Source organism: Mytilus edulis, chromosome 9 (assembly GCF_963676685.1).
Source record: "Mytilus edulis chromosome 9, xbMytEdul2.2, whole genome shotgun sequence".
Lineage (NCBI taxonomy): Eukaryota > Metazoa > Mollusca > Bivalvia > Mytilida > Mytilidae > Mytilus > Mytilus edulis.
Window position 1 is genome coordinate 14,923,644 of NC_092352.1, and position 26,805 is coordinate 14,950,448.

General features: G+C 32.5%; 1 protein-coding gene across 4 annotated transcripts in view; it reads left to right on the plus strand.

Annotated features, from left to right (window-relative positions):
- Positions 1-26,805, plus strand: part of LOC139489565 (G protein-activated inward rectifier potassium channel 3-like) — an 87,188-nt gene that overhangs the window by 32,305 nt on the left and 28,078 nt on the right. For 3 of the 4 annotated variants that reach the window (XM_071276130.1, XM_071276128.1, XM_071276127.1), the window contains exons 4-5: positions 2,451-2,535; positions 23,780-23,881. Coding sequence is in view for 2 of the 4 variants with exons in the window: in XM_071276128.1 (XP_071132229.1) it covers positions 23,834-23,881 (48 nt within the window). In the remaining 2 variants the exon portion in view is untranslated. Of the gene's footprint in view, positions 1-2,450; positions 2,536-23,671; positions 23,882-26,805 lie in introns of those variants that run through there. The other variant, XM_071276131.1, reaches the window with a different exon arrangement.

Genomic DNA, 26,805 nt, shown 5'->3' on the forward strand with positions numbered 1-26,805 from the left:
GATCGCAGTAAGGACGTTGTATCAACATGAAAACAACGAAAATTTGCTGCTCATACCACGACCTCACCAAGATCTGAATAAATTTAAGAACGTGGTAAGCGTGGTGCGATCGTGGTCTAGTGGGACTGGGGCTTGAGTCTCATGAATTTTACTCTTAAAGAATATTTTGAATGTTTCTAATGTCAGACATGACATGTCACCCTTTTGGGAGGTCTGGTGGTTAGAAAAAATATCGTTTTTGCAAAATTTCTTTCATTTTCGTCTCATGCTGCTATAAAGAGAAGACAAAGATACCAAACAAACATTCCATTTTTAGATGGTGACGTTCCCTTGTCACCATCTTATGGTGTTTATATATCTCAACTTGTACGATTCGCTCGTGTATGTAACAATGTATTAGATTTTAGCGAGAGAAATTTATGTATTACTAAAAAATTATTACACCAGGGTTTTCGATATCACAAACTGGTCAAAACATTTACTAAATTTTATCACCGGTATAAGGAAATAATTCGTAAATATAACTCAACATGCAGACATCTTATACGTTCAGGTATTTCACATCCAAAATTTTATGGAAATATTCTTTATAAAGCACAAAAATGTCAGTATTCTCCTCAGAAACTAACAAAACCTTTAAATAGACTTATTAAAAGGGGATATAGTTACGATACTGTGGTCAGGTCATTAAAGATTGCATATTTTGGCTTTAACATTGATTCACTGATAGGGTCTTTGCATCGGAACTAAACACATTTATTTCTAAAAAAAACAGTTGTTGGCATGACACGGGTTATGTTCTTCTCATATATTTTATGATAGTATGATACTAAACCCCTAACGGGAGGGATTGTACCTGATATTCATATGATGAAGACATAATCTTTCAATCAGTTTAATTGAGCTCTGGAGCTGGCATGTCAGTTAACTGCTAGTAGTCTGTTGTTATTTATGTATTATTGTCATTTTATTTATTTTCTTTTGTTACATCTTTTGACATCAGACTCGGACTTCTCTTGAACTGAATTTTAATGTGCGTATTGTTATTCTTTTACTTTTCTACATTGGCTAGAGGTATAGGGGGAGGGTTGAGATCTCATAAACATGTTTAACCCCGCCGCAATTTTGCGCCTGTCCCAAGTCAGGAGCCTCTGGCCTTTGTTAGTCTTGTATGATTTTAAATTTTAGTTTCTTGTGTATAATTCGGAGTTTAGTATGACGTCCATTATCACTGTACTATTATGCATATTTTAGGGGCCAGCTGAAGGACACCTACGGGTGCGGGAATTCTCGCTACATTGAAGACCCATTGGTTGCCTTCGGCTGTTGTTTGCTCTATGGTCGGGTGGTTGTCGCTTTGACATATTCACCATTTCCTTTCTCAATTTTATTCCAACTTGTAAGTCAATATTAAACTGACAACACCATGGCCTTAAAAAAAGAAGAAAAAAACCAACAGACAAACAACAGTACACATAACACAACACAGTAAACTAAAGAATGAGCAACACAAACTGCAACAAAAAATGGGGGTGATCTCAGGTGCTTGGGAAGGAGAAGTTAATTCTGCTCACCATGTGGCACCCATGAAAGGATTGCCTAAAACAGGATAAGTGGGGTAAACACTAATGAGGCAGCAACTGAACAACACAAGTTAAACAAAATAAAGTCTTCAACATTGGACTAGTGGGCTCTATCACCAGGATGATGAAACATCATTCAGCAGCCTTCAATTAATATAAATAAAGTCTTCAACATTGGAATAGTGGGCTCTATCACCAGGATGATGAAACATCATTCAGCAGCCTTCAATTAATATAAATAAAGTCTTCAACATTGGAATAGTGCACTCTATCACCAGGATGAGGAAACATCATTCAGCAGTCTTCAATTAATATAAATCACCAGAATAAGTAGTGAATACATTAAAAAGGAGCTAGATTTTTAAAACATAGCTTGCCCTTTCTTTTGGCTTAGTTAAGTTGACCTAAAAATTTAAGGAATAATTGTTTCATGCAATTTAGCATCTCTAATTTCATATGAAGATATATACGGTAATAATTGATCTGTTTTGCTAAAAAAGCGAAAAAATTCTTTTTATAATTTAGAGTTTATAAATTTAGAATTAGGCCACAACTGGATGACACTTTGCATATTAGAATATATTGCAAGTGGAAGCTTATGGTGCTTCTTTAATAAAAAATCTATTATTTTTTAATATCCTTACCTAAAATACTATTTTACTATAATATCACAAAAGTATGAAATTGTCTTATCAAAGAGAATCAGCTTTAAGAAAATTTTACAAAGACTGGTAACTCGGTGAGTAACTAGTTCAATATTTTAGGCCATTTTAGGAACTTATTGTATTTGTGATGTTTCATTGATATAAACTCCATATATGTTATTTCAGAATTTTAAATCAGATTCTTTTATGTTTTATTTTACAGAGAACAAACAAGAATTATTAGAGAAGACATCCATTTGATTTGACAAAATTAAAATAATGTGACACCATATGGCCAATACATTGAGGTAGGTTTTAGAATATCATCTTAATTTATTTGTATATACATGAATAATTATACTCCTCCAAATGAAGGGTGAGTTTACTTTTTAAAATCTGTCTGTCTGTTGGTCCCATGAAATTCCCACTACAGTTTTCTCTGAAACTACAATTTAGAAAAAGACCTCTTGAATGAGACATATTATTATCTCTTGTCCTTGAGTCTGTCTCTTGCCTGTCATGGCTTTGCCACATCAAGTATGTTTGACAAGGTCTTAACAACCTTGACTCTGACCTGTCACAAATGCTACTTATATTGATAAGTTTGACCTGATATTTTAATATTTAAGGTATCAGCTGCAGTCTTTATTAACTTGTTTGCTGCTCTTAATTAACAAAAAGTTCCTACTGCAGCTGATATTTTACAAAATCACTATGTAGTAAATCAGACAATCCCCACAATATGTCATCTTTGGTATATTTTAAACATTCATTGAAGATATAAACATACATTTTAATTGTTGTTTTACAAATGAAATGACATAAAGTGATAAACCTTGAAGAAAATGTCTTTTATAAATTTGGTCTCCTACAGCAAAGCCAAAGGCAACTTAAGTTTGCACTCCTTCAGTGTGTCTCTCTGACAGTCCAACAAATAAGCTTTCCAGTGTTTTGTCGAGTCTGCAACTTTTGTTGCAGAAAGCTCGACATAGGAATATTGATCTGGCGACAGCAGCGTTAGCTTACTACTTAAAAGCTTTATATTTTAGAAGGTGGAAGACCTGGATGCTTCATACTTTGTATTTAGATGTCCCATGATACGAAGTTTCCCTCTGTCTCATGTCCATTGTCCTTGACCTCATTTTCATGGTTCAGTGACTACTTAAAAAAAAATGTAATGTTGATTTCTCAGTCTTATTTATAAGTAATAGGATACTGGGTACCTATATTTGGTATGTGTGTAACTTGCAACGTCCTCATACCGGTCAGACAGTTTTCACTTGACCTCAACCTCATTTCATGGATCAGTGAACAAGGTTAAGTTTTGGTGGTAAAGTCCATACCTCAGATACTATAAGCAAAAGATCTAGCATATTCAGTGTATGAAAGGACTGTAAGATGTACATGTCCAACTGGCAGGTGTCATCTGACCTTGACCTTATTTTCATGGTCCAGTGGTTATAGTTAAGTTTTGTGTTTTGGTTTGTTTTTCTTATACTGAATGCAATAGGTCTACCATGTTTTTTGTATAGAATGATTGTAAGGTGTACATGTCTGCCTGACAGGTGTCGTCTCACCTTGACATCATTTTCATGGTTCAGTGGTCAAAAGTATATTTTTTTAGTTTGGTCTCTTTTCTTATTCTATATGCGAAAGGTCAACTGTTTTTGGTGTATAGAAATATTTTATGATGTACATGTCTGCCTGGCATAGTTCATCTGACCATGACCTGAAACATTTTCATGGTTCATTGGTCAATGTTTAGTTTTCTTGGTTCAGTCTGCTTCTTAGAAACTAAGCAATCGGTCAACAGTCAACTATGATTAGTGTATTGAATGATTGTGATATGTACATAAAATTGAGAATGGAAATGGGGAATGTGCCAAAGAGACAACAACCCAACCATAGAGCAGACAACAGCAGAAGTCACCAACAGGTCTTCAATGCAACGAGAAATTCTCGCACCCGAAGGCGTCCTTCAGCTAGCCCCTAAACAAATATATACTGGTTCAGTGATAATGAACACCATACTAAACTCCAAATTGTACACAAGAAACTAAAAGTTAAAATAATACAAGACTAACAAAGGCCAGAGGCTCCTGACTTGGGACAGGCGCAAAAATGCGGCGGGGTTAAACATGTTTGTGAGATCTCAACCCTCCCCCTATACCTCTAGCCAATGCAGAAAAGTAAACGCATAACAATACGCACATTAAAATTTAGTTCAAGAGAACATGTATTTCTTGCTTGGTTTATGACCTTGACCTTATTTTCTTGGATCCTGTTAAGTTTATGTGATAGTTGTACATTTAGTAAAGCTTTATAACATAATATCAATGATAAGTAAAGAAGGCGAGACATTTTAGTGTGTGCAATGCACTCTTGTTCATCATTCTTGAAGATATTGATTGAATTTGGTATATAGTTTTATCATGACCAGTTACAAATCAAGTTTGAATTTTGTTCCAGTCCAGTGATTTTAAGCAGAGTAATGGTCCTTGTACTTATAAAATTCATGCAAGTAATTAGTTTTCCACACTTTTTTTAAGCATGCTTGAAGATATTGATTTGATATTCAGTATATAGTTTTACCATGACAAGTTATAGGTCAATTTTGAATTTTGTTTTAGTTTGGACGATTTTTTGCAGTTATAGTCCTCAGACTTTAAATATTTATGCACAGAGTCAGTCTTCCCACTTTATTTGATCATGCTTTAAGATTTGGTTATAGAAAACTTTACAAATTACTGGTTAAGTTAGCATTTTGTTCCAACACAATGAATTTTTACATGTTAGGGGACTAACATGCATAACTCTCAGAAAGTCAACCTGCTTAACTATTATTTAGTAAGACTGGTTTATAATCCTGGTACCTTTGATAACTAATTAGATCAGACTCAAGTAGCATGGTTAGTTTTCTCTATTGAATTGTTTCACATTTTGTTCTGTCATTGGGTGATTTATAGCTCATTATATGGTATAGTTTTTGCTCATGGTTGAAGGCTGTACGATGACCTATGGGTGTTTACATCCTTGTTCTTGGGTCTCTTGTGGATCTCATTGATTATTTGTATTATTTGTCTCCCAATCATTACAGTACATTAGTTGACAACAGACTATCAGAAATATTTTCAATAACCTAATGTGGCAGGTGAAATCTACACTAGCCATATATACACATGGAAAAAAGTATTGCAACACCTTGATTTTTTAAAACTTGAAAAATCAGCCTTTAATTTTGGATGGAATATGATAAAATATTTGTAAAATGATATTGAAACATAGTTTATGATTACATTGGCATTTTAACGAACAAAAAAAGTTTGAAAAAAAAACAAAATTATCTAACCACAATTTTAAAAACAAAATGAAGTGTTTTTTGTACAAAAAACTGCATTTTACAACTTTAACTGTAGTCGAACTTTACAATGTCAGACATTTCAAAGTTTATCTTAAAATGATGGTTCACATCATGGTTGATCGTTATACGCCAAAGAATTAGTACTTTGTGCGCAGCCTCCATTCAAACGGTTAACCGCCACTTAACGTCTTCTCATTTCTGCCATAAATCGACTAATGTGTTGCTAAGGTAGCAGCAACCATTTCTGATGAAGGGCATTGTTTATTACAGCATGTGTTTGTACTGGGGTGTCCTTTCGCGCACATTACGCCCAATAGTGTCCCATATGTGCTCGATATGGTTCAAATCGGGGCTACGATCGGGCCAAGGAAGATAAACCGAATTCAACTGGAACAATGGATCTTCCTACACGATGCTAATTTCCATCTTAGGCGAGCTCTGCATTACATTGGATACGGACAACTGTGTGTCTGTTCGTAAGCAAAGGTTCCGGAAAAGGTCTTATTACATAATAACCAGTAGCGATGAGTCGATCTCGAACAATTTGTGTTAAAAGGCTCCTGTATGCTCACCACTCTCTTTTTAGTATTGTATTCAATGGGTTTCTTTCTGACCAAGTTTCATTATGCTTGATTTTCGCTAGCAGATGGCAAAGGGGGTCTTTTTGATCTCGGATAGTCTTTAACATCGTTTATTGCCCGATTTTTATTCTAAAAACGACTAATAGTGGAATGGTGATGACCAACAATACGTGCTGTTGTCACAGCGACATTCCTGCTTCTCTCATGCTGATAATCTGCCATCTTGCTGCGGTTAAGAGTTGTGGAGGACTCATTACAAGGTGTCAATCAAATAACTTTATAAACTTGGTTATTTAAAGTGTTGAAAACAATGAGGATCAAAACACCTGTTTTGCTGTTTACGGGTACAGTAGCTGCATGTGCAGATAAGAACTCATCGAGTCGATAATTATTGATCAAACTCAGGTGATATTTAAATAATGTTTAACTTGTTCTATTTTAACAAATTATATCACTAAAAAATAAAGAGCGTTTTTTTAATTTCAATTTCAATTTGGTGTTGCAATACTTTTTTCCATGTGTATATATATACACTTATTCCTTTATACAGTAGCATGCTAAATTTCTTAAAAACCCATGGGATAAGCTTTTAAGTGTGCCCTTTAGGGCATTCATCCTTATCTTCAGCCCTGTTATCATTACTTAAGTTTAAACTTGGTAAAAGAAAACTTTTAACAAGAAAAACTTGATCAAATCAAAATCATGTATTGTATCACTATCTTTTTCTTTTTATTGGCCAAAGAAAAGGTTGGAATTTAAGGCTCCCACTATGTCTTCTGTGTATTACCATTTTAATCAGCAGATTAATCTTGCGCTACTTTGTCCTTAAAGATTTCAATCAACAGTATAGCTGACTATGTGATATTGGCTTTGCTTATTGTTGAAGGCAGTATGTGACCTATAGCTGTTAATTTCTGTGTCACTTGGTCTCTTGTGGCGAGATGTCTCATTGGCAATCATATAACATCTTCTTTTTATGCCCCATTTATGGGCATTATGTTTTCTGGTCTATGCATCCATCTGTTTGTTTGCCCGTCAGTCTGTTCGTCGGTCCCCTTTCAGGTTAAAGTTTTTGGTCGAGGTAGTTTTTTATGAAGTTGAAGTTTGATCAACTTGAAACTTAGTAAACATGTTACCTATGATATAATCTTTCTAATTTTAATGCCAAAGTAGAGATTTTATTCCATTTTCAAGGTCCACTGAACATAGAAAATGATAATGCGGATGAGGCATCCATGTACTTTGGACACATTCTTGTTTATAAGTATTACTTAAGTTGTCCTTATTCAGTTCTTCCTAATTCATTGTTTTTACCATGTGCTTATTGTTTTCTTAACAAAACTGCATCATTCCTAAAGTTAATTCTGATTTGTTTATTATGGTCAAAGATTAGTTGCAAGAGCAATAAAAAGGCTTAGATTTTATTCCATCAAAGTTCATGCAATGTAAGCATAACCGTTTTCACATTAAAAAAAATTTCCAAGCGATATAATTTTATTTTTTCGATAGAGACAAAAGGCCATCAAAGGCCATCATACCATCACATGGCTCTGTTTCTGATGATGGAAAATTAAGAATAATTAAACTTTATATTGATTTAATTAAATGATTCCAAGGTCTGTAGGTGTGATCTGCTTCTTCAAGGATTAGTGTTTAATCAGTAGTCATTTAGTTGATTGGTATAAATGTTATGTTCAATTAAACATACAGTTTTGTGATGTAAAGCGATTGTTAAAACAATTAGAGAAATAACCTATTTTACAGTTGAATATGTGTCAGCCGCATGCACTCAACAGGAATATGATTTGTTGTTTATCCATAGTCAATACAGTTTAATTATTCTAGGTTGATTTAAAAATGGTCAACAATCTTTTTATCTAAGGTTAAAATTGATGTCAAGGTTTGCATATTATGCACTTTTGAGGAAGAAAATATTCTTATTGATTTACTCCAATAGGATTAAATCATTAACATGGAATTTAATGAGTTTAAACAGAAAGCTTCCTGATACAAAATAGATTTACAATGAATAACGTAGTATCTGAATTCAGATGACGTTAACTCAGACAGTCCACAAACAAATCAAAGAAAAAACAATACTTAAAGACAAAGAATAAGTTTTATGGGAACTTTTTTCAATGATTTATCTGTTAATTTTTCCTTTAATAGCACGTCACAGCACTATAGAACTTGGTTAAGCATGCTCTTAAGTCTTTTTTTTTTAACTTGATAGAGAAAGACTATTTTGCAATCTTTACTGTTTACCTTGATTTTTTGTCACAGAAGTGAGACTTGGGCTTGCTGTTTAAAAAATAAATATTTTAAAGATTATATAGTCAAAAAGTCTGGTCAATATGCACCTGTTATTCTCATGTCTGTTGATCAAATTTACCATTGTCTTTAACTTTGTGTCAAATGCTATATTTTCCTCAGGCTTTGTATTGTCTTTGGATGGTTACTGATCTTTTCAAAAGACAAACAGTCAATTGATTGTATTGTATTAAAATAACAGAATAGAAAGCAGAAGACTGTGATATTTTTTTTTTGAGATATAACTAATAAGCCATTGAAAATTTGGCAGGAAATAATGATCTCGAGATTTTTCATACTTTGGCCCAAAATTAAGAAATAATTTATCAAGAATTTTATAAGGTTTTCAAAAATTGGTTTTTAAACTGTATGTAATAACAATATGAAAAGAAGAGTACAGATAAGCAGGCAAACTTTTTAATAGCACTACATGGAATAAAAACCAGAGGATTCATATTATTTAAATAAAAAGTTAGAAACAAAAACCAGCAAACAACCTTTAGCTTTACATTATGCTCCATTTTTTCAGAATCCAAATATAACAAAATTATATTTGTCTTTTTAAGGTACTCTTATAATGCTGTGTAGCAATATGAATACTGGTCACTACAATCACCTGCATTTTATGTTTCAGTAAAATTGGTAAAGTTTTAAGTAAAGAATGAGGGGCCTGATGGGGGGTGGGGGTGGGGGTCTCATCACAATTCACGAGTTGATTTTTTTGTCAATTACGATTCACAGAAAATAAATTTACATGATCGCCATGTAACACAGAAACACAAAAATATATATAAAAAAAAAAAACCTGTTGAAAAACAGATCACAATAGCGAAAATGCGCCAATCACAAAGAATGAAAATAACCAATCAGGCCCCTCATGTATTCAAAATTTACTTATGTATTAAATAGAAAAATTCAAAATTATATAAGCTGTTTGAAACAGTTGAGAAAAGGAAAATTAGGTTTATTGTGAATTTCCCCATGGTCACTGTTTGGTTCAGGAGTGGTATCTATTGAAAAAAGGAATATCATCAAAACTTATGGTTTCCTGACAAGTATTGATATTTTTGGAATTAAAGTTATAAAGGAAACTAAAGATTAATGAGGCAATGAACTCATTGAAACACTATGATTCAGCAAAATTATAAAATAATAGGATCACATAGTATTTGGCATGATTACTTTTATGTAAATTTACAAAAAGCCATTTACATTTCAGAAAATGCTGTCAAATATATTATGTTTAATTGTCCAAAACAGAGTTTACAATTCAGGAGTTTTAACTAATGGAAAACACGATTAAGCTAAATTTTCACTTTTTATTAGATTTATTTTGATTGGTTACTCAAATATGATAATAAATGAATAAAATCTAGTAATTTGTTTGGTTGAATTCATCCCAGTATAATAGCTCCATTCTAGAAGGAGTGAATCAAAGGTGGTTACAGGGCTTGAATTATTGGAGTTAATTGTTTCCATTTTGGCAGATTTTGCCAACACAAGAAACAATAGCGGTTCCTCAAAGTGACCATGCAACAAATCCTTCATCTTGTAGCAATACTTTTATACGACCGCAAAAATTGAAATTTTTTTGGTATCATGTTGGCGTCGTTGTCGTCCTTAGTCGTCATCGTCATCGTCGTCCGAAGACATTTGTTTTTTGCACTCACACTTTAGTAAAAGTAAAAAGAAATCTATGAAATTTAAACACAAGGTTTATGACCCTAAAAGGAAGTTTGGGATTGATTTTGGGTGTTTTGGTCCCAACAGTTTAGGAATTAGGGGCCAAAAAGGGCCCAAATAAGCATTTTTCTTGGTTTTCGCACAATAACTTTAGTAAAAGTAAACAGAAATCTATGAAATTTTAACATAAGGTCTATGACCACCAAAAGAAGGTTGGGATTGATTTTGGGAGTTTAAGTCCCAACAGGTTAGGAATAAGGGGCCAAAACCAGGTCCCAAATAAGCATTTTTCTTGGTTTTTGCACAATAACTTTAGTATAAGTTAATAGAAATCTATGAAATTTTAACACAAGATTTATGACCACAAAAGGAAGGTTTGGATTGATTTTGGGAGTTTTGGTCCCAACGAATTAGGGGCCAAAAGGGTCCAAAATTAAACTTTGTTTGATTTCATTAAAATGAATTATTGGGGTTGTAAAAATTGATATGCCAAATCTAACCGTGTATTCAGATTCTTAATTTTTATACGACCGCTAAAATTGAAAAAATTTTTTGGTCATATATTGGTATCACGTTGGCGTTGTCGTCGTCGTCCGAATACTTTTAGTTTTCACACTCTAACTTTAGTAAAAGTGAATAGAAATTTATGAAATTTTAACACAAGGTTTATGACCACAAAAGGAAGGTTGGGATTGATTTTGGGAGTTTTGGTCCAACATTTTGGTAATAAGGGGCCAAAAAGGGCCCAAATAAGCATTTTCTTGGTTTTCACACTATAGCTTTGGTTTAAGTAAATAGAAATCTATGAAATTTTGACACAAGGTTTATGACCACAAAAGGAAGGTTGGGATTGATTTTGGGAGTTTTGGTTCCAACAGTATAGGAATTAGGGGCCAAAAAAGGGCCCAAATAAGCATTATTCTTGGTTTTCGCACAATAACTTTAGTATAAGTAAATAGAAATCAATGAAATTTTAACACAAGGTTTATGACCACATAAGGAAGGTTGGGATTGATTTTGGGAGTTGAGGTCCCAACAGTTTAGAAATAAGGGGCCAAAAAGGGCCCAAATAAGCATTATTCTTGGTTTTTGCACCATAACTTTAGTATAAGTAAATAGAAATCTATGAAATTTTAACACAAGGTTTATGACCACAAAAGGAAGGTTTGGAATGATTTTGGGAGTTTTGGTCCCAACAAATTAGGGACCAAAAGGGTCCAAAATTAAACTTTGTTTGATTTCATAAAAAATTGAATAATTGGGGTTCTTTGATATGCCAAATCTAACTGTGTATGTAGATTCTTAATTTTTGGTCCCGTTTTCAAATCCAAAGGGTTCAAAATTAAACTAAGTTTGATTTTAACAAAAATTGAATTCTTGGGCTTTTTTGATATGCTGAATCTAAACATGTACTTAGATTTTTGATTATGGGCCCAGTTTTTTTTCAATTTTCAATTGCACAGTATTGTGCAATAGCAAGAAATCTTCAATTGCACCATATTGTACAATAGCAAGAAATCTTCCATTGCACAGTATTGCACAATAGCAAGAAATATCTAATTGCACAATATTGCGCAATAGCAAGAAATTTTCCATTGAAATATTCTTTGAAAATTGGAGTTATCTTTCTTTGTCCAGAATAGTAGTTGAATGAACTTAAATCATTGTTTTATACAATATACATTAACTTTTACTACCAACTAATAAATTAAAACAATCTTTACCATTCAGTGATTATAAGCATTTTTTTTACATTTTATTATTTTATGATGTATTTAAATGAGTAGTTATTGTTGCAAACTCCATTAGAAATTTGAATAGAGATCAGTTTTGGAATAAGGGAAATGGGGATGTGAAAAAAAAGGGGATGGGGTTCAATTTTTCTCATTTCAGATTTCATAAATAAAAAAGAAAATTTCTTCAAACATTTTTTTGAGAGGATTAATATTCAACAGCATAGTGAATTGCTTAAAGGCAAAACAAATTTTTAAAGTTCATTAGACCGCATTCATTCTGTGTCAGAAACCTATGCTGTGTCAACTATTTAATCATAATCCAAATTTAGAGCTGAATCCAGCTTGAATGTTGTGTCCATACCCTTACCAAAAAGTGCTAACATGTTGCACATAAGTTGCACATAAGATGCTCACGTTAGAAACTAACATGATTGCACACGAGTTTTTTAACATGCAAATTAGGTGAGCATTTTGTGAGCAAAAAAAATTGCACATATGAAACTAACCTAATTTGCATGTTAAAAACCTCACGTGCAACTGCTCATATGAGCTTTTGTTTCACATGTGCATTTTATTAGATTGCTCATATGAACAGTTGCTCACATGTTGCACACGTGAATATTATAGTTGACCTAAACAAAATGGCTGCTTTAAAAAAGGAATATTTTTCAAATTTAAATGAAAATCTTAAATAATTCAGTTGAAAATAAAATAACTGATACATCATGTTAAAAGAGTTATTCTTTAATTATTGTCAGTTAATTGTGATTTTCATATCATTTTTTTTTTTTTTTTATTTAAACAATAATCATGATCATGACTAAAAACATCACATTACATTATAAAACTAATAGAGGACTTGCAAGTTTAGTACACAATGAATGTCTTTGATTAATAAGTACTGTATTTCAAAAAGTTTAAAAAGGAAAAATCTTTATACATGTAGTACTTATTTTGAAGCAACCTGTATATATATTCCCATAAAGGACTTACAATTGTAATATATTTCAAAATCTGACACAAAAATGAAAATAATGAAATAGAAATGATAACTCACAAATAATTAACCACAGCCACACTGGTTTTATCAGATTTCAACAATGCCTTTCTTCATATAGCACAATATAGGACTTAACATTTTCCATATCCATCTACCTCCATTTATTGCATGCTTTTCATGAATTTGAATTTACAGGAAGTACATGACTGGGCATGTCATTTTGAAAAAGCTCATATGAGCAATGATGTAGGTTAGTTTTGAATGGTTAGAAGAATGGAAAAACTTTTCAAAGTACAAAACTAACATAAAACTAACATGGATGATAAAAGCTCACCTGAGGTTTGAATTGCACATGTGAACATTATGTTAGATTTTTGTGGGCACATATGAACTACCAAACTGCACATATGAGCAACCTGATTTGCATACAATTCTTACTTGCATCTCATGTGCTTCACATGTGAAACTTATGTGCTTTTGTTAGCAATTTCTGTACGGGTACTTGCCCCAACCGTTCAGTGTTCAACCTCTGCGGTCTTATAAAGCTGCACCCTGCAGAGCATCTGGTTTGTATTATCTTGGAAAACTTCTAATTTAAGATCATGCCATTACAGGAGATGTGGCCTATGAAATCTTGAACTGTTCCTTCTGAAGCATTTTTGTCATGCATATACATTATTTTGACTGTTAGTGAAACTATTTGTAAACGAGAATATTTGAAAAGCACAGAATAAGAATGGGGAGTTTAACTAAGCTATACAGGAATCTCATGTTCTATGCTGTTTGGTTTCCTGTGGTGTACAAACACAACCAGCTTAGATTCTGGAAAGTCTTGAGAAAAGATGTGATGCAATCATTAGAAACTCAAAAAGAATTGAAATTGGATGCAAGTTTTTTATGCCCAACCTACAATAGTAGAAGGGCATTATGTTTTCTGGTCTGTGCGTCTGTTCGTTCGTACGTCTGTCCGTCCATTCATTCGTCTGTCGGTCCTGCTGCAGGTTAAAGATATTGGTCAAGGTAGTTTTTGATGAAGTTGAAGTCCAATCAACTTGAAACTTAGTACAAATGTATACATGTTCCCTATACTATGATATGATTTTACTAATTTTAATACCAAATTTTTTACCCCAATTTTACGGTCCACTAAACATAGAAAATGTTAGTGCAAGTGGGGCATCTGTGTACTATGGACTCATTCTTGTTAAGACTATATTTTGTCTTGCCTAATGACAGAGCAATGGGTTCCATGGCAGAGGTTTTATACATTTGTACTAAGATTAATAATTTAAATATGGGATGTTGAAAGTTTTGAATATAACCAACCCTCCTGCAATAGATAATTTGTACCTAGGTAAATTGCAAGTTTAATATGAAATCAATTTATTCATTCATTGCTAAAAACATTTTTTTAATTTTAGAGTGCTACTTTTTGTCGAGCCTGCAACTTTTGTTGCAGAAAGCTCGACATAGGGATAGTGATCCGGCAGCGGTGGCGGGGGGGTGTTAACTCACTTCTTAAAAGCTTTATATTTTAGAAGGTGGAAGACCTGGATGCTTCATACTTTTTATATAGATAGTTTCTGTCAGTCACATGTCCGATGTCCTTGACCTCATTTTCATGGTTCAGTGACCAATTTGAAAAAAAACTTCAAATTTTTTGTAATGTTGAATTCTCTCTTATTATAAGTAATAGGATAACTATATTTGATATGTGCGTACCTTGCAAGGTCCTCATGTCTGTCAGACAGTTTTCACTTGACCTCAACCTCATTTCATGGATTAGTGAACAAGGTTAAATTTTGGTGGTCAAGTCCATATCTCAGATACTATAAGCAATAGGGCTAGTATATTCGGTGTATGGAAGGACTGTAAGGTGTACATGTCCAACTGGCAGGTGTCATCTGACCTTAACCTCATTTTCATGGTTCAGTGGTTATAGTTAAATTTTTGTGTTTTGGTCTGATTTTTCTCATACTATATGCAATAGGTCTACTTTATTTGTTGTATGGAATGATTGTAAGGTGTACATGTCCAGCAGGCAGATGTCATGTGACCTTGACTTCATTTTCATGGTTCAGTGACAAAGTTAAGTTTTTGAGTTATGGTCTTTTTATCTCATACTATATGCCATAGGTCAACTATATTTGGTGTATGGAAATATTTAATGATCTTTATGTTAGTCGCACAGGTTTTATTTGACCGTGACCTCATTTTCACGGTTCATTGCACAGTGTTAAGTTTTTGTGTTTTGGTCTATTTTTCTTAAACTATAAGTAATGGGTCAACTATATATGTTGTATAGAAGAATTTTTAGCTGTACATGTCTGCCTGGCCTGGTTCATCTGACCTTGACCTCATTTTCAAGGTTCATTGGTCTTTGTTTAGTTATCTTGGTTAATGTTAAGTTTATGTGACAGTTGTAATAAAGCTTAGCTTTATACTTAAGACTATCAACATAATATCAATGATTAGTATAGAAGGCGAGACATTTCAGCGTGTGCACTCTTGTGTTAACAGTATATAGATTTGGACTATTTTTGATATAGTTCTATCAAACAGCAGTGGCAGAAAATACTGATAAAACAATCATAAGGTGTTAATTTTTACTAATATTATCAAAACAGCCACTTGACAGGTATTTATAAAGTGATACAAATTATACCCTACTTTTTACATGTAGATCCCAAAAAATAGTTGTAGTATTAATGATGGATTGCTGTTGGTGTTACCATAAATGTTATGTAGCTATCGCGGAAAGGAAATATAACAATAGGAAAAGTAAAATTGTCCATCATAGATTTTGGTATGAATAGACCATAAGATATCCTTAAAGTTCACCAGTCACTGTAAATGTTAGATGCGATAAGGGTTAAATGGCATTTGTATATTAAAAAAATCTGGATTGCTTATAGAGAGTATAGTATATATAAATCTTTTTAATGGTAGCCATTAAATGGTGTTCTGATAGATTTTTATAAGGTTTATGATCTTTTGTGTTTCTTAACAGTAAATTTGCTTACATTGCACTGTCTGGTCTCTGGATAATAGTTGTTTCATCAGCAATAATACCACAATTATTTTTTTTATCAAGGAACTGAAAGGTCAAGCGTACTCCACAATAGAACATGGTATACTGTATCTCAAAAATAAACATAAATATTATCAAGTAAAAGACTAATGGCTTTAATCAATTTCTTGCCTGTCCAATTAGTGTATTTTTGTAAGTTTTAGTACTGAAAAGGTGTATTTTTGTAAGTTTTAGTACTGAAAAGGGAATAATAAACAACACCAGATTTAATCTTTTTGTTTATTTGATTTGTGGAGAAAATTTCTGGATTTTCTTTGAACTACATATAAATGACCTTATTTATCATATCTATAGATTGAGTATAGAAGCTGTTTTTCTGTATCTAATGCCTTTTGTGTAGCTTTCAAATAAATACATGTTGAAGAACCTATTTAGCAACACGTTGAGTGATCCATTGATGATCTGTTCCAAAACATATATCTATTTGTCTAAACTTACAAGAGACAGTGGGGGCCACGTGGTCAAAGTAGTCCCAATACTTTATCTCTAAGGTTACATGGAAATGTGCACATGGCACACATCAGCTTGACTCCAATCTTAATTGATAAGGATTGTCTGTATTCCTCCGTGGCAGATTGGGGGGTATTCGGGGTTTGAACCCCCCTTTTTTTTGGACGATCACTGCATTTGAATGGGAACATGTGGCTGGAACCACCCCCCTTATCCTGGGTTGGGAACCCCCCTTTTTTAAAATGGCTGGATCTGCCCCTGTTCCTACTGATTAGTGGTTCCCTCCGAGCACTCCTACTTCATCCACCAATAAAAACTGATTTCCACGAAATAGCATAACAATGCTGAAAGTGGTTTTAAACACCAATCAATCTTTTCTAACCATAATTTCAATTTTCTAGTTAACATCCTCAAATTGGAATAATCCAATTTTCATATTGTTTTGGAGTTTTGAAATGTTTTTTTGTTATTTTTGGGGTCTGTACAAAACAATGAATCTGGCAGTCCCAGTGATACTAATTTTACAGAGAATGTTTGCTTCCAATTATATACATACATGTATGTATAAATTTTAATTGGCAAATTTCCTCATATATCAGTACATACATAGTAATTAGGATCTTTACTAAAACCAGACAGCTGTTAAAAGAATGAGTCCACCACAAACATTTAGCTTTACATCAAAAGCACCACAGCGGAAAATTGTCCGCTACCTAATTATTGGTAGTCCGTATCAAAAAATAAGAAGATTTGGACTGTCAGAACTGCCAGTATTGAAGAACAGTGATATTCTATTAGAAATTGTTTGAATATGGAATAATTTTGATGTCTGGAAAATTGATAAAAAAACAACTGAAAGATTATTTTATGAGTGTACTTTGACGCAAGGTACAATCACAGTCACTATCATTGAATTGAGGAATCTTTAGATGTTGAAAGAAAAGTTCAACAACTTTGATGCATTTTAGTCATTTTGAAACATCATTTGTTTCCCTTGACTATCTGTCATTCCATCTGTGTTTTTATCTGTGTTTCTGACGATTTGTCTGTTCTATTTTTGTTTCTGTATTCTTACTTAATTTTTCCTTCTCAAAATTCTATGAAGCTCAACCTGCAGACAGAGTTTGAATTTGGATAGTGTCGAGTTACTCATGGTTCTAGAGTTATGCCCCTTTATAACATACAAATTAGATTTTTTTTTTAAACCCTTACTGTAATTTTTCTCGTCTACCTTTATGAAACTCATACAAAATGCTTAGAAGACAACTTGCAGACAGAATTTTGGCATTAATTAGTTGTACTAGAGTATAAATGCCCCTTTATAACTTGGAATGTCACAATTCTTTTTCGCTACCATACTCTAACTTAAGTTTGTCTAATCCAAATCTTTTGTCCATAGACACATTTTTTCATATTATAACCCACACATTTTTTTTTTGCGTCCTAAAGGTATAATGGTATAATGTTTTTGACCCATTTGTCTGTCTGTCCTTTAGTCCTTCAGTCCTGCATTTTTCATCCCAACTCCTCTGAAACCACACAACAGAATTTCATGAAACTTTGTAGATAATAAGAACATACAATGGAAATGTGCATATAGTCAGGAAATTATCTAGTGAGATTTTGTTTGCCATTTGTGACAATGTGGGGGCGTGGGGTATGTGAACGCACTCACTAAAGATCTTAAATTTGTATTTATTCTACAACGTTAGATCATTAAGGTACCACCTCATTTCTGTTTACATTTTTATGCAATGTCTCAATTTCTAAGGTAATTTCTGCTGCATTGTAAAAGCTGAATGTTGAAATAATGATACTATTATTACCCTCAATATAAAGCATTTGTACATAATAAAAACATACAATGGGTGAGTGTTTACAATATAACTTCTATTATAGTAACAAATTTAAGTTTTGTTTGCTTTAATGTATACAGTATGAATAAACTCTGATGATAGCTTAAGTAATCAAAGCAGAATAATATAACTTCATTACAGTACAGTGTTTGGATACCATAATACCTGTTGTTAAATTTCTTATGGTATGAATATCTCATTGTAAAAAAAAATGATGGACAAATGTTGTGCAATGTCTGTATTCCCCCTGGGGAACCGATTCACAGATACTGTATTTATACTTTTCTTACAATTTTGTTTCTACCAATTTGATGCTTATGTCTGTGCAATTACACCTGTGCACAGTATGAAGACCTTTCTTAGTTTCAATAAAACTTATTCTTTCAGAAAATGTATGTTTGCTTTAATGTAAATGCAATGAAAATATTCATCACAATTTTTTAACAAGAACAGTAAATCCTCCTGCTACACTATGTATTTCAATCTTATGACCTTGACTTCAGTCCTAGAAAAATAGAGATTGTGTCTATTTATACAAAAGATAGATGAAACTTGACAAGCTGCTTCCATTTCTTTTGCATCCCCAAGTTTTGATCCTTATTACAACCCCACTAAATTTCAATATGAAGGGGTTAAAGGTCAATCTACAGTCAAGGGTCAGCAGGTGCAAGTATAATACTTCATCTGCTTTCTGTAAAATGAATCAGAAATTTATGAAACCAACAGCTATTATATTCCTGTTGAAAATTCAATTTTAGATAAGTTTGACATAGAAATAAATCTTATAGGTATAAATTGTGTATTTATTTTTCAAAAAAGTAAAGTTAACAAAGATGAGCTCCTATCATGACTTTATTTTAAATTGTCATACATGGTAGTAATGCAGTCCTGATGTTTTACCAAATTTAAAGATAGTCTTGTAAATCGAAGCATTATTTTAGCCTTCAACTTTATTCCACTGATATTGAATGATATGGTAAATACTTATCCTGATGATATAGAATGAATTAGTTAAACAACTGTTTGTAATCCAGATATTAGTCATGACCATGTTCAGGTGATAGCTTAGCTTACAGGTGGAGCTCTAATGTCAGTGGAAAAGATTAGATAAGTACTAAAGAGAAAATACTGACAGAGGTCTCTGGAAATTTAACTTTCCCTTAGAAAAAACATCCTTGTCAAGAAAAAAATAAAGATTTTCATTTAAGTAAATTTTGTTTAACTCTTCAAGGTTACAGGTCACAATTAACTGTTGCCATCACTTGTAACCTAATTAGGGCCCCGCCGACGGCGGGTCGCCCTATAGTGATCAGTCTGTCCGTCCGTAACACTTTCGTGTCCGCTCCATATCTAGAGAACCGTTATGATTTCATACTTAATACTTAACATGATTATTAACCAACACCAGAGGGTGTGTCATGTTGTATGTACAACTTCCTAGGTCAAAGGTCAAGGTCAAAAACTTTGGTTTCAGTTGACAACCCTGTGTCCTGTGGTGAAGATCGTGTCCGCTCCATATCTAGATAACCATTATGATTTCAAAGTTTATACTTGACATCCATTTTAACAACCACCAGAGGGTGTGTCATGATGTATGTATAACTTCCTAGGTCAAAGGTCAAGGTCAAAAACTTTGGTTTCGAGTTGACAATCCTGTGTCCTGTGGTGAAGATCGTGTCCGCTCCATATCTAGATAATCGTTATGATTTCAAAGTATATACTTGTCATACATTTTAACCACCACCAGAGGGCGTGTCATGATGTATGTACAACTTCCTAGGTCAAAGGTCAATGTCAAAAAAACTTTGGTTTCAGTTGACAACCCTGTGTCCTGTGGTGAAGATTGTGTCCGCTCTATATCTTGAAAGCCGTTATGATTTCAAATATTATACTTGACATCTATTTTAACCAACACCAGAGGGTGTGTCATGATATATGTACCACTTCCTAGGTCAAAGGTCTGTCTGTCTGTTGGTCTGTCCATCGCTAACAAATTTGATCCACATTATATTTTGAGAGGACAGCTGTTATTATTTCATACTTTATACCTGACAAACATTTTCAACTTAACATATATATTAACCAACACAAGAGAATGTGTCATAATGTATGCATCCTAGGTCTAAGATCAGTCTGTCGGTCTGTCCATCTGTTCGTTGTTCTTAACAAATTGTGTCCACTCTACCTCTCGAGAACCATTAATATTTCATACTTTATACTTAGTGGGTCATAATATATTGAAGGCATAATTCTAAAAATATGTGACAAATATCAATTGGGCAGCACCTTTAAACATATTGTTCAAACATCAATCCATATATCCAGAAGTCACCTTAGAGTAGTAAACAATGAGTTCACATCATGCAGTCATATCACTATTATACTATGAAAGTAAGATGAGAATATTTATCAGTTTTAACTTAAAATCTTAGATCAAAATCACACATGAGACTATGTAATAACTTCAAATAATGCTTCATATCAGATTATCCATACAACTTATTTACCCCACGTTATTGACCAGATCTAAAATGCTTATACATGTATATGTTTGAAACCATAAATTAATTCTTACAAGAATGATTGTCCATAAATGAAGATTGTTTGACACCTTGTTTGACACATTTTACATTTTGCATTTTTACTTTGAAAACAAGAATATACAGACAAAAACTGTAAACATTAAAAATGATCAGCATGAGTAAAAGATTGAAATGCTGATATGACTGAAACTATTTTACCCCTTATAAGAATATGTTGCCCTTAAATTAAGACTGTTTGGTTCCAATTAGCGTTTTTTGCCTTTCTACCTTGAAATGTTAGACAGGAATAATATTTAAACTATAAATATGATCCTGCAATCAATAAAAAAATGTCATGACTTCAAATTTCACTTCCTTATAGGAGGATATTGTTATTAAAGGATTATTTTTGACAAATCATAGCCTTTTTAATTGTCTTTCATTTTGAAAATTATTAGGTACAGACAAACTAAACAGCATATATAATCATCAATAAAAAATCTATAAAATTGATGGAAAATTTTATAAATATTTTGTCCTCTGAATTTCATGTTAATATCTACATGGCTTATTTCTAGGCGATTCACACTCCTTAAATCCTCTTTTTATTAGATTCCCAAATGAATTAAAAGTATTATTTTGAAAGAAATGTTGTATAACTTTGAAGATCACTATGTTTATGGCATATATTAATGTGTTTATAAATTATGTCAACAATGTTGAATATATATATTATTTCTCAGCAAACCTAATAACATTGGTATAAAGAGATATATTAAAATCAATGTAATAAAATGCATGAATAATAGACAATTCAAAAGTAAATTAAAAGCTATAATATATTGAACAGACTTCAAGAAGAAGACTTCATTTTCCTATTATTAGAAAATTTCTATAGTTTAATTGCAAAATCAGCAATTTTATATACATGTGTAATATTATTAGACATAATAGCTTTTATACCAAGTGTCTGACTCTCACTTAAAAGTCAATAATGCTTTCTATTTTAGATGCTCCTTGAGTCTTCTCTAAATAACAAAGGGAATAATACTATTAAAATTTATTGCTGTTAATTTGCTGCATGCAAAAATAATCATTACTTGACATTAAAAAAAAATCGCAAGTTTTCTTTTCTCTTATAATTAAGAAATTAATGCAGTTCCATTTGACTTTTTGCCACTTGACGTTACCTGATATAATTGGTTAACATTTGCATGTTAGCCCCTCATTACAGGAGAGACATCAAAGATATTGTCACGGTAAAAACTAGAAATGACTAGCTTCCTGTTCATCATCACTTGTTGATCAGCAGGAATACTAATCATTCTTTTATTCTTTGTCTTATAGTTGGCTGAACTAGTTGCCCTTTGCTCATGTTCTTATACTCGTAACAAAGACAACTTTCTCCAATTAATTCTTACTAGTTGGTTTTTTTTTTAAATTCCAGTTAACATTCGCATTGATCACTTTTCTGTAGGATGTAAATTAAGTCCTTGCTTGGCAAAATTGAACAATTAACCATTAAAATTCCATGTGGAAAATTTGGTACCCAGGATAATACAATGTAAATGAATCCACAATATTTTAATGTTTCAGGCCTTTGTATGACCTCATTAAGGTCAAGATTCCAAAGGTTCGATCAGGTTAAAAATGTATTATACTACGACAATGGGAGAGGGGGGTTTAAAAACCTAAAGTACCATGAGGGTCTCATAGGTGGATTCAAAAGGGGGGGGGGGAATTTGGTTGATATATAGGGATTCACTGAAGCATGACTGGATTGGGCCCCCATTAGGTCAGTCAGCCCCCCCTCCCCCCAGGATCTGCCACTGGGTCTTGCATGGTCAGCATTCTTGTATACCATCAGAAAAAAGTGACTATACCATTTGTTACATGACAAAATATGTAATAATACAGCCATGCCAGTTTGGAAGAACTGGCTACCAGGTAAATGGTGCTCTCAGTCTACCACCAGCAGTAGTTCAACCAAGCGGTAGTTGAAAAAAATGTTTTAGTATCTATTTCACTGGCTTTTTAACTGTTGTTTATAGAATAAATCGCATCAGGTACAATCAAGACAAAATATTAAAAAGGTAGAAATATAAAAAAAAAAAAAAAAAACTTAGAAAAGAGGCGAAGGATACCAAAGGGACATTCAAACTCACAACTCAAAAATAAACTGACCAATAGCCAAAAAAGAAAAAGAACAACAACACAACATAGAAAACCAGACTGAGCAACATGAATCCTACCAAAAACTGGGTAGTCAAAAAATGTCATCTATACTTTTGTTTGAGGGAGTTGCAACCTTTAATAGTTTATTTATATAATATTTGAATCGGAAATGTACAGACAAAATATTAAATCTAAATTGCGCCACTAACTGGTTAAAGCTGGATACAGGTGGATGTTCTTCACCTCTGTGCCCGTACTTCTAAGACCCTGTACATCATATGTCATTGATTTTCTATCTCCTGTGATGTATGATTTGTATAACAACTTAACAGTAGGTGTTATAATGTAAAATATCTTCTGGTTGCAGAACAACTTGCATTCTGGAAAATTACAACAAATATATACATTCTGAATTGACACAAAAAATCATGGTTATAATTATTATATATGCATAATTAGTAAATATGATAGATGTAACAACAGATTTTGAGTAATTAGAAACAAAAGAGCAATTGAATTGTATAATACCTGTCAGGTAAAATTGGTAATTGGTGGAAATATTATTTTAATAATTGAACAAGTTGGCTACTCACAACCAAAAGCTATAATTGTTATTAATTGACACAAATTAGGAGTGAATTTAAACCATCACTGATATAACAAGTCAATAATTTCCACTATGCCGTGTGTAACACAGTAGTAGCATCAGTAGCCAGGATTTGTCATGTTTCTTCCATATATTGATTCTCAACACATGTTCTATTGTCAACATGCTTTTATATTTCAGTGATTTTTTTGAAAACTATGAAGCAGGTGAAATTAAGGAGCTTTTGCTGACCACATGAAAAATGAGGATTATTTAATTCATAATTGTTGCATCGAAAATCAGGTAAATTTTAATTATCAGCAGGTACTTGGAATATTCCTTGGAATATTTTCAATATATCTGTTATTTAAATGCTGGAAATGTTTCCATGTAATTTGTAATAATTGGATTTGAACCAATCTTTGATGAGTATGTAAGTACCTTAGCATAATGCTGTATGAATGTCAGATTATAATAACAATTATCTATAAGGTTAAGTGATACTTAATGTATTTTATATTATTTTAGTTTTAAAATAAGAGAGCAACAAAATACTGTAAAAAGGTGAACTGAAGTTCATTATGATTTTTTGTAAAAAAAAGAATAATTGATATTATTGTGTTGATTTTGAAATTGTGTTGAAATAAAAAAAAAATTAAAAAAAATACAATTTAACAGCAGGCAAAAAGCTGAAATGACATTCTCCATTCTGATGACATGATGGCCTTTTTTTTTTAAATACTTTACTGTAAGGTGACCAAGCCTTGTTTAACTATTACACAATATTATAGACATTGAAGATTATTATTAGACTTTTTTTTCAGAAAAAAAAATGCAAACTATTTTTTATACGCCCGTCTTTTAGACGGGACGTATTATGGTATACCGTTGTCCGTCTGTCCGTCTGTCAGTCTGTCCGTCCGTCGTCCACACTTCGACAATAACTCAAAAACACTTTCACCAATTTCCATGAAACTTAAGTGAATTGTTTATATCTATTGACGTAAGCTCCCTTTCGTTTTTTTTTTATTTCAGATTTTAAGTTTTGGATTTAAGGGGCTTTATTCATAAAAAAGGGGGGATTTTCAACACTTCGGACAATAACTCAAAAAGGCTTTCACCAATGTCCATGAAACTTTGGTGAATTGTTTATATCTATTGATGTAAGCTCCCTTTCAATTTTTATAAATTTCAGATTTTAAGTTTTGGATTAATGGGGCTTTATTCATAAAAAAAGGGGGATTTTTAACACTTCGGACAATAACTCTTGTTACAATGTAAATGAATCCACAATATTTTATTGTTTCAGGCCTTTGTGTGACCTCATTAAGGTCAAGATTCCAAAGGTTCAGGTTAAAAATGTATTATGGTATACTACGACAATGGAAGAGGGGGGTTTAAAGACCTAAAGAACCATGAAGGTCTCATAGGTGGATTCAAAGGGGGGGGGGGGATTTGGTTGATGATTTAGGGAATCACTGAAGCATGACTGGAGTGGGCCCCCCCTTAGGTCAGTCACCCCCCCCCCCCCCCCTTTACCAGAATGTGCTCAAGTTGTTTATTGTTTCAGTTGTATAAGTCTTTTGAGGATTGAATTATTTTCATCCTATCTGGACGATTTTGTAATCCGCCTTTTGAGTTCATTATTCCAGTATTTGATTTGACAATATAGTATGAAGCTACATTAACTTTTCAATAATGCATCGTTTGAATTTACATTGAGCATTTAATATTTGATATGGAAAATTTCCGTGGTTATGTAAAAAAAAGTACTGATATCGGCTGATATCAGCATATTATTACGTAAGTCCTTTGAAGCACCAATGTGGGAGTATTACGTTCTCCCTGGAACATCAATAAAGAAGTATAACAAAAATGTCAAATTCAAAAAGAGGAAGTCCATGTAAAATGACAGAAATTTAGGGAAGAAAAAGTGGGCTAATCCTGGTTTTATTCCCTACATTATTAAGTTCATGACATTGAATGCCAAATGGGTTCTGTTGAATATGGTGAAAAGGTTGCTTCCAGTTTACCCTGTTGCTGGAATTCAAAATATTAATAAATTTTTGTATATTAAAAACTTTTAATTTTATCTCTATAAGCTGTAAGACTTAGATATAGATATTTAAGATAGAATAATCACTTGCCAATTCATATGGTCCTAGGAAACACATGTTATGTTATTTTTTTCTCCAAGTACTTATATAAGTTGTGTTAGTTGGAAGACCCACTTATTGTATAAAATTTCCCATGGATAGTGGCTATGATTTTATGCAAACATTTGGCATACACATGATGAAATTTATTTTACTGAAAATAGTAACTACATTTCATTCAATACAAATTATCCAGAAATGTTTGGTTCTCTTAAATAGACAGTATGTTACAGTGACTGGGTTTTGACAAAGAGAGAGTGAATCTTTATATACAGCATTTTGAATTCATATATGTGACTTTAAATTTCAATCACTAAATGGCCTGTTCTATTTCAGTAGCATGAATTATGTAAGGAAATATATATATAATAACACTTGTTTATTTAAGACGTAATTAGTATTTATAGGAAAAAGTTGCTTCAAAGAATATTGAAGATTATTATCTGCTTGTTATTAAGTCCTGAAAAAAGTCAAGCAAAGGGATTTGATTGTAAGGCTGAGTAGATATGAGTTTAAGGAATATCTGAAGACATCAAGTATTCTAACGTAATGAGGGAAAAGAACAAAGCAAAATATGTAGCATTTTGAAGCATTATTTTTGTTTACATCTTGTGATTCATTTTGTAGTGTTTCTTTGGTTACAATGTGTTTGTTTCTGTTGTATTAATTGTGTACTCCAGCCAGGAATCTACAGTGCTGTAATTCTCAAGGCTACTGTCAAGGTCAAGCACTTTGTATTGTAAAGGTTAATGTTTCATTGGATAAAAAAAGTTGAGCTATGGACATTGTCATAATGATTACTTTTGCAAACCTATTCAACTTCCCGGACTATATATAATATAATATAAAACAATTGGAAAACCTGTCGCATAATGACTGAAGCCCACAGTTTTTTCTCAGATAACTAGATTTGTGTTAATATAATATGTAACTTTCCAATCATAATAATTGATATTTTATTCATCTATTACTTTATTTCCTATTACATGTAGTAAAACCTGATCAAGACACATTATGAAATGGTTTGAGAAGGTATAACAGCCAACAGATGGTACATGCATTAACGGATTA